General features: G+C 54.8%; 1 protein-coding gene across 2 annotated transcripts; it reads right to left on the minus strand.

Annotated features, from left to right (window-relative positions):
- Positions 1-34: 34 nt before the first annotated feature.
- On the minus strand, positions 35-9,449 carry TFPT (TCF3 fusion partner). 2 transcript variants are annotated; one of them, XM_058530226.1, is made up of 6 exons: positions 9,030-9,449; positions 8,480-8,738; positions 5,129-5,199; positions 941-1,010; positions 631-858; positions 35-194 (listed from the first exon to the last, which is right to left on the minus strand). In XM_058530226.1, exons 1-6 carry the CDS (start codon positions 9,050-9,052, stop codon positions 75-77), a joined length of 771 nt encoding a protein of 256 aa, XP_058386209.1. In that variant the 5' UTR covers positions 9,053-9,449; the 3' UTR covers positions 35-74. The 2 variants fall into 2 exon arrangements, with proteins under 2 accessions (XP_058386209.1, XP_058386210.1); XM_058530227.1 differs by having other exon boundaries at positions 36-194; positions 640-858; positions 9,030-9,448.
- Positions 9,450-9,459: the final 10 nt, after the last annotated feature.

Consider the following 9,459-nt stretch of genomic DNA (forward strand, 5'->3'; position numbering starts at 1 on the left):
AGCGTGTGTGTGATTAGAGGTGGGAGCAGTAGACAGTGGCCAAGGAGAGTCTGGGGGTCAGTTTATTGGGGGGGTCAGTCAAAGGGGGGGCTGGCTAGGGTGGGGTAGGGCAGCAGTTTGTCTGGCCCCCGAGAAACCCAACTTGAATCCAGGGCCTCATCCGCTTCAAAGCCAAAGTCTTCCTCGACCTTAATCTGGGGGAGAGAAGAGCGAGGTGTGAGTAGGCCTGGGATCTAGAGAAGACCACGGTCCTCACCATTCTGGTTTTCCCTGACAACTTCCTCTGTGCACCTTGGAGAAAATCCCAACGTTCTCGGGGGATGGGTCCCCGTGTTCTCTGTTTTCTCCCCTCACCTGTCTTCCCTTCCTCCTCCTCTGCTCCCAGCACTCCGCTCCTCTGCTCCTCCCCACAACCTCCTCCAAGGCTTCCTCCTTCTTCTCCACCCAAGCCCTTGCCCAGCCTTTTCCAGCTCTTTCTCCTTCCCTACCCAACCCTGACCCTCTCCAACCTTTCCCGCTCCACCTCTGTCCTGCAGCTCTCCCCAGCCCTGCGCCTGAGTGCGCTGCAAGGCCGGCCCCCTGCTGCTGGCCCCCCCTTGGAACAGCAGCAAAGCCAAGAGCTGGTCCCACCTCTCCCACCTGCACCGGAGCCAGTTCCGGAGTCAGCGTGGCTCCCGCTCGACGTCCATCCCGGGGCACTCGCCGCCTCTTCCGCCCGCTGGGCCCCTCACCAGGGGCTGGGCTGCTGGGTTCTTGGGGTGCTGGCGTCCTTCTGGGCGGGGACAGCGCCTCTTTCTCTGGAGGCTCGTTCTCGGTGTTGCCTGGGGTGGGGACATCTGTGCCCTGGCTGCCCTCGTCCTGGCAGGGAGATGAGGAGGCAGGTGAAGGCTGTGTCCTGGGCTCCTGGTTCACCCAGCCCGCCCAGGGACTCCGCACTCACCTCCAGCACGATGGTGAACTGGCTGGCCCGGTAGTCATCGCCATAGGAGTCTAGCACCCTCATGAGAAACCTGCGCCCGGAGAGAAGCTGCCAGTAGAATAACCCTTTTCTGGCAGTTGGGGACAGGGGCACCCGACAGAGCCCAGCTCTGACTCTCTGAAGCCAAAGTTGTCCTCGACCCAGAAGGTGCAGAGCTCCCGAGTCTGAAAGACCGGGGTGCCGAGCACCTGACCAGCCGGTGGGACTTTAGGGAAGACAAGCTGACCTCTCTGTGCCTCAGTTTTCTGCACTGCCAGAGGGAGATGACAACCCCAACCGGGCGGAGCGTTAGGAGAGTGACGCTGCAACTGGATGACACCTCGCAAGTACTCAGCGGGGTACCGGCTTAGTAAACCTCCAAATGTAAGTTGTTATTTTTATTAATAACTGAGAGGCGGGTACAGAACATTCCGAGTGATGCTGCCTTCTCTTCTCTCCTGTCCTGGCTTCTAAAAGGTTTTCTATTTTAAGCTTTAATTGATTGAATGCCACCTGTGAGCCAGCTCCTGGGCGGAGTGTCCTACACGCACAACCTCTCTCATTCTACGAGTATGCATGGAGCCCCTGCTCTGTACGGGCAGTGTTCCAGGAGCTAGGGACATGTCAGGGAACAGAACAAAGACCCCTGGGCTCACGGAACTCAGACTCTTGTAGGGAGACAGACATCAGCAGATCAACAAACCACAACAGGTCAGGGAGGAAGAAAGAGGGTGGGTGATACCTGATTGGGAATTCAAAAGGATGGCAGGGGGAGGCCTCACTGAGAAGGTGAGGGAGTGGCAGAAGAACATTTCTGGTGGAAGGAACAGCAAGTGCAAAGGCCCTGAGGTGGGAGGGTGTCTGGTTGTTACCAGATACATACCCAGGTTCTTTACCCGCCACACAAAGAGGGGCCAAATAAAACTAGAATGCCAGGCTTATGGCAAGGAAAGAGTTTATTTTGGGTCATGTCAGTCGGGAGATGAGAGCTCTCAAATTTGTCCAATCTCCCCGAAAGATGGGAGGCAAGGGGTTTTAAAGGTTGTGAGGAATGTAGCTGTTTGTAGGGAGGGGGAGCCTGTGGCCTTGTTGGTCAGCACTTTCCCATCAGCCTGCATTTGGCCTTGTGAGGCTGCCAGCAGGGAGAAGGATGGTGAGATAAGGGAATCGCAAGTGGGTGTCCTTCAACTGTCTCCGTCTCCGTGGTGGATAGTGGATTCTGGCGCCAGGAAGCCAAGGAGTTGAGATCTGAGAAGCTTTAACTGTTTTTCTTGTGTGTGAGGAAGATCAGCCCTGAGCTAACATCCATGCTAATCCTCCTCTTTTTGCTGAGGAAGACCGGCTCTGAGCTAACATCTATTGCCAATCCTCCTCCTTTTTTTTTCCCCAAAGCCCCAGTACATAGCTGTATGTCATAATTGCACATCCTTCTAGTTGCTGTATGTGGGACGCGGCCTCAGCATGGCCGGAAAAGTGGTGCGTTGGTGCGCGCCTGGGATCCGAACCCGGGCCGCCAGTAGCAGAGCGCGTGCACTTAACCGCCAAGCCACAGGGTCGGCCCAGCTTTAGCTTCTTGATATCAGTTCCCCTACATTAAACCCAGAATATATTGAGTTAAAACCAAAAGCACTCATCCTCTATCCCTGTTTCTCTAAGTTACTTTCATATGTAACTATTGGGTTTTTTTTGTGTCCCTGAACTTCACAAGGCAGATAGAAGTTACTAATTGTTTGTGTGTGTGTGTGTGTGAGGAAGATCAGCCTTGAGCTAACATCCGTGCTAATCCTCCTCTTTTTTTGCTGAGGAAGACTGGCTCTGAGCTAACATCTATTGCCAATCCTCCTTTTTTTTCCCCCAAAGCCCCAGTACATAGCTGTATGTCATAATTGCACATCCTTCTAGTTGCTGTATGTGGGATGCGGCCTCAGCATGGCCGGAGAAGTGGTGCGTTGGTGTGTGCCCGGGATCCGAACCCGGGCCACCAGTAGCAGAGCATGCGCACTTAACCGCTAAGCCACGGGGCCGGCCTCACATAGTAATTTATTTTAAAATTTGGGGGAGCTGCCACATTGTTTTCCACAGTGGCGTGTCTTACATTTTAAAAGGGCCATTCAACAACCCCCCGAGTTTCTAATACAACAGGTCTGGGGTGAGGCCCAGGAACTTGCGTTGTGACAATTCCCAGGTGGTGCTGAGGCTACTGGTCCAGGGCCCACACATTAAGACCCATGGGCTGGGCTCCAGACCCAGCGTTCAGAAAAAGTGACTCCCCGACGAATCCCTAGTAAATATTAAGGGGAGTTTAGTGGGTGTAGGTACTCCCCCTCCCTTTTCAGGTTTTAACCATAAAGGCCACCCCTCCCCTTCCTAAACTCTCTGGGTCCTGTTGTAAAATAAAATCTTGGCTGATGGTATACATAGGACAAAAAGGAGTTCACCAGGCTGTTGTGAGAGACTTGGAGGCGTACGGGAGGCACAGGGAGACCAGTCAGAGCATAGCAGGAATCGCATGAGAGGCCACGTCCCTCGGCCCAGCTTGGTGGCAGTGGAGGTGTGACAGGACATGGGATTCTGGTATATTTTAAGGGTAGAGGCGACACGAGGTCCGATGGATTAGACGTGGGGTGAGAGAGAAGCAAGGGTCCCGAGCAATTGGGGGAGGGGTTCATTCTCAGACACGGAGCAGCCTGAGGGGGAGCAGGCTTGGGGGAGGGAGGTCAGGGTTAGTTTCGGATGCATGTGAGATAACCAAGTGTCACCGTCCAGCAGGCGGCTGACAAAGGGAACAGAGAGTTCAAAGGAGAGCTGTAGACAGGGTTCAGAGGTTGGTGGCATTTAGGTGGCCTTTAAAACCACAGCGTTATGAGAGCTTCAGGAGGTGCACACAGACCGGCACTGTCCAGTAGAACTTTCTGCGAGGACGGGAACGTCCCATATCTGTGCTGTCTGATGCGGAAAACACCGGCCACCCGTTGCTACCACTGAGTACCCGGCATGTGGCGAGAGTGACCAAGGAACAGTTTTTAATTTCATTCACTTTACATTAATTTAAATGTAAATCAAAACATGTGCTACTGGGCACCTCATGTGGCGAGTGTGACTGAGGAACTGAAATTTTAAATTTCACTTAATTTTAGTTAATTTAAATGAAAAGCGCCACCTGTGGCGACCGAGCATGTGAAATCTGGCTAGTGCGACTGAGGAATGAATTTCTAATTTCACTTCCTTTTAGTTGACTTGAGTCTGAATTGTCACCTGTGGCTATTCAGCACTTGTGTGGCAGGAACCACCAAGGGACTGAATTTTCAATTTCGTTTTAATGAATTTTAATTAAATTTATTAATGAATTTAATAAAAATGAATTTCAATTAAATGTCAGTGGAAGTCGCCACCTGTGGCTACCATGCTGGACAGCACAGGTATGGACAGAGAGGACCCAGGGGCCGCGCCCTGGGGGACTGCAGGTTAAGGGTTTGGGGAAAAGAGGATGAGCCAGCGAAGTGGCCAAGAAGGAATGGCCAGGAGGCAGGGGAAACCCGGGCAGGGGAGGAACCTGGACGCCTTCAAAGAGGCGTATCCACTGGGTCAGGCAAGCAGAGGGCTGAGGACCGACTGGTGGGCTCAGCATCATGGAGCCTTCGTCACAAGACCTGTTCTCCCTGTGTCGCTGAGGTGGGGATACAGCGAATGGCAGGGTTGGCATCAGATTCCAGGTGGGCTGGCCCAGAGCTCACACCCCTCCTAGTCACGGTGACACAGGCGCACAGAGGGAAGCTCTGGCTGAGCTCATCCCCTGGGAGCTCCCGTTTAATCCTCAGCAGCCTTGTGACTTTGGCATTACTCTTGTTGACAGGAAACAGGCTCAGGGGATGTCGCTTGCTCAGAGTCACACAGCAAAACAGTGCTTGAAAGTGAGTCTGTGGCTCTAAGGCTCATGTTCCTTTCTGCTGCACTCCATTCAAAGGGGCACACCCAGGCCCGGGCACAGCTCTTGCCTGCAAGGCCCAGGCCCACTCCTGGGCCTTGTTCACCTCAGCCCTGGCCCTCCTCTCCAGCCTCTCGTGTCCTGGCCCATGAGGACAGGCAGATAGGATGGTGGTAGAGAAAGGGTGAGAGGTGGGAAGGTGTGGGAGCGAGGCACGCGGGCCCAGAGTGGGCGGGCAGGCTTACCTCCGCTCCTGCTGCAGCCTCCGAGTTATCCTCTGTACCTGATGGAGCCTGCTCAAGACCCGCTCATTCACCTGCGCGGAGGTGGGAGAGAGCACAGGTCAATGGGCTCCCTTCCTTCTCCCGCTCAGTCACTCACAGATGGTGGACGCAGCCCCTGCTGTGTACTGGGGGTGCCGGCCAAAACCACCCGTGGCCCCTAAGGCCTCCTGCACCTGCTCCTCCCCACCTGCTCACCTCTCTTGCTCCTCTCCCACGTCCACTCCACTCACCGGCCTCCACACTGATGCCGAATGCCCTGTGCCACCCTCCTGTCTGGGGGCTCCCACATACTCTTCCCCCCATATCTGCACAGCTCACTCCCTCAGGTCTAAGCTCACATGTCACCTGCTCAGAGAGTCCACTCACCTCCCACTGAACTGCAACACCCTCTCCCCACTTCCCACCCCGGAACCCCGCCCACCCCGCCACTCTTCTCTGCTTCGTTTTTCCTTATGACACTCATCATCACCTCACAACCTGTTTACTCGTTCTGCTCACTGTCTCCCCACCAGAACATAAGCGCCCAAAGGACGGGGATTTGTGCCCGTATCCCCGTGCCGTGAGCAGAGCCTGGCGGAATGCGTGCTCTGTCAACGTCTCTGAACGAGTGATGTCACACAGTGACAAAGTGTGGAAGAACCCCAAGCAGGTCGACGTGCTGGAGATCGGGGCAGGAGGTGGCAACTTTAGTTAGGGCCGTCAGAGAAGACGTGTGGGCCAAGACCTGAACCATGACAAGGAGACAAATGGGCGACAAGCTGGGAGGAAAGGATTCCAGGCAAGGGAACGGCCACTGCACACAGTTTCTGAGGACCCCAGCCCAGACACGGAGGGAGGGGGATGTGACTAAGCCAAAGAGGAAGCTTAATACAGTGGCTAAAGTGTGTACGTCAGACAGACCTGGGCTCCAATCCCAGCTCTGCCACTTCTCAGCTGTGTGAGCTTGGGCAAGTTACTTAACCTCTCTGAGCCTCGGGTTTCTGCATCTCTCAAATGGAAATAATAATAGAACCTATTCCTAGGGGGTGAGCTAACACTCAAATGCCAGCTCCTTGGAGCAGATGACTGAGACCCTTTGGGCCCCACATCCATCTGTTAAACAGGGCTCGGAGTACTGCTGCTTAGTGGGTGGGGGAGCAGGGTTGAAAGAGTTCTGAGATGTCCTGTGCACAAAGCCACAAGGGCAGGCCTGGCACGCAGTGGGGGGTGCTCCCAGGCAAGTGGTTGCTCTGCCAGCAGCACTCTTGCACTGAAAAACCTTGTGAACACAGTGTGTCAGGGATGAAATGTTATTGCTAATGGTGGACGGAGGGATTCGTGGGAGGAGTCTTGAAAACACCATAGGAGAAGAGAGAGGCAAGGTCCTGGAGGAAAGAAGAAAGAGCAAGAGAGCTAAAGGATGGAGCAGAGGCAGAAGCTGTATAGTAAGAGATACACAGTATCTGGTTTATATACATTAGATCTGACTGATTTCTAGCATCTACTTTATGTCTACACATATACATATATATGAAACTATGTTATAAATAGCATATATGAAACTATGTTACAAATAGCACTGCTGTGAACACCCTGGTAATTGTCATTGTTTCTGCTGGTACATACAGAGGACTGGAACTGCAGGCCACACGGTATGCATAGGCTCAGCTTAGTGCAGACTCGGGAAAATATAATTTATACCCGGAGCTGACCCTGCTCCCAGCACTCTACTGCTCCCACTGCCCTCAGCCTGGCCTTCAAGGCCATTCCCCCTCTGGTCCTCTCCAACATCTCTGGTCAAACCAACACCCCTCCAGTCCTGGGTCAGCCCCCTACCACCCAGAGTCCTGCAGGCACTTTTCCCTCCAGTCAGTGAAACACGCTCCCACTTCTAAGACTCGGCTCAAACGTCACTTCCTTTCTTTATTTTTATTTATTTAGTGTGTTTGTGTGTGTGTGAGGAAGATCAGCCCTGAGCCAACATCCATGCCAGTCCTCCTCCTCTTGCCGAGGAAGACCGGCCCTCAGGCAACATCCGTGCCCATCCTCCTCCACCCTACATGGGACGCCGCCACACCATGGCCTGACAAGCGGTGCGTCGGCACACACCCGGGTCCGAACCCACCAGCAGCAGAGCGCACACACCCAACCGCCACGCCACGGGGCTGGCCCCTCAAACGTCACTTCCTTATCATCTCTCTACCTCGTCCCCTCCTCTCCATCTCCTTGACTCCTACCGCAGCTCAGGCCTCATCCTCTCCTGCTCGCACCACTACACCAGCCTAGCCTCCCTCTTTCCAGAGCTCCCCAACACCAATGTTATGGGTTGAATGGTGTCCCCCCAAAAAGGTATGTTGGAGTCTTAACCCCCAGTACCTCAGAATGTGACCTTATTCAGAGATAGGGTCTTCACAGAGGTAATCAAGGTAAATGAGGTGATTAGGGGCCCTAATCCAATATGACTGGTGTCCTTATAAAAAGGGGAAATTGGGACGGACACACACACATGGGAGAACTCCACGTGAAGAAGAAGGCAGAGATCTACAAGTCAGGGAACACCAAAGACTGCCGGCAAACCACCAAAAGGGGAGAGGCAGGGAACAGATTCTCCCTCACAGCCTCAGAGGAACCAACCGCGCCGACACCTTGATCTCTGACTTCAGCCTCCAGGACTGAGACAACACATTTCTGTTACTCAGCCACCCATTTGTGGTACTTGGTTACAGCAGGCCTGTAGGAAACTAATACAACGAAATTCAGAGAGTCTTTCAAACACCCAGACCCGACCCCGTCCCTCCCCTGTTTGAAACCTTTCAATAGTTCCCCTTCGCTGTCAAAAAAAAATTTTTTTTCAAACTTCTTGCCCTGGTGCTCGTAGCCTTTCAAGATCTGGGCCCTGCCTATGGCTCCATCCTCATTCTCACCAAGGAGTCTAACGCAGTGACTCAGCTGAGAGAAGCTGAGTCTGGAGCAGGGCCCGTGGGGATGGAAGGGAGGAGAAGGATCCCAGGGAGATTTGAGAGGCAGAATGGACAGGACGGGAGGAGCAACTGATGTCAGGGCTATGGGAGACCTGAAGAGCCTGATCAGTGGGGAGCATGAGAGGCACCTGTGGGACGTGAGGAGCTGACCTGGGTTGTTAGGGAAGCTGCTAGAGAGGAGAGCTCTCCGGGTGCCCTGCACAGTACCTGACACATAACAGGTACGAAATGAATGAATGAATGATTCATTCAGCTAGGCAAGGAATGCTGGGCATGTGGACAGTCAGAGACTGGGAAGGGGTGGTCATTTAGGCCAGGGGACCCCAAAACGGGGGAATCCGCACTCACCTACCTGCTCGATCTCCCGGCAGCGCCGACCGAGCGCCTGGTACTTCCTGCGATTTAGTTCCCGCTGGCGCCGCCGCCGGCCCCGGGCTGCCTCTTCCTCTTCATCTCGCTCCCGGAGCCCCGAGCCGCCCAGACCACCGGACACAAACTCCACTTCTGTCTCAAGCTCGCTCTCCAGGATGTGGCCACCGAACAGCGGAGGCAGCGCCAACTCCGAGCCTGGCGGCGCTGAGAACTCTTCAAAACCCACGGCTGCCATGGTCCTGTAGGGTCAGGGGGCTCAGGAACCCTGAACCCCTGGCCCCCAGTTCCTCCTCCTTCAGACCCAGGAGTCCGGGCCCCCAGCCCCTCCTCCTTCAGACCCAGGAGTCCAGGGCCCCCGCCTCCTCCCCCAAGATGCTTGAGGATAGACCCCAGTCCCTAGCAGACTCCTACGCCAAAGCAGATGCATGAACTACAATCCCCACCAGCCCTCAGCGTAAAAGCGTGGAGGGTTGCACGTTATGCAGCCGCAATGTCTTTTGGGGTTCGTAGTTTTCCCCAAAGCCACTCACCCCTCTCTCTGCTCCAGTTCCATCGCTCTCCCGCTCCGGGCACCCTAGGCCTCAGAACGTCCAACTACTAAAAACCTCTAGGTTAAGTCGTTCGCAAAACTACCTGTCCCATCGCACTTCACGGCCACGGCATGCGGGACTTAGCCGCTCGGCCTTCTGGGAGTTGTAGTTCCCTATTTCCGGTCCGCTCCCCACCCCCCTCCACCTCCACCCCGAGTCCCGGCTTAAAGGCCTTGCTTTCTCGTCGAACGCCTCCACCAGTCGTCTGAGTTGGCCCCGTCTTTATTCTTGTCTCGAGACCCTGTCGTCCGACTCCGGCGATTCTCCGCTTAGCAGGCTCAGTCCGCGGCGGGCCGTGAGCCGGAGAAGCCCCCTCTCCTCTCTCGTGCTCACCCCGTCTCCGCCTAGCGGCAGGTGCTAATAAAGTTGT

Source organism: Diceros bicornis, chromosome 34, assembly GCF_020826845.1.
Source record: "Diceros bicornis minor isolate mBicDic1 chromosome 34, mDicBic1.mat.cur, whole genome shotgun sequence".
Lineage (NCBI taxonomy): Eukaryota > Metazoa > Chordata > Mammalia > Perissodactyla > Rhinocerotidae > Diceros > Diceros bicornis.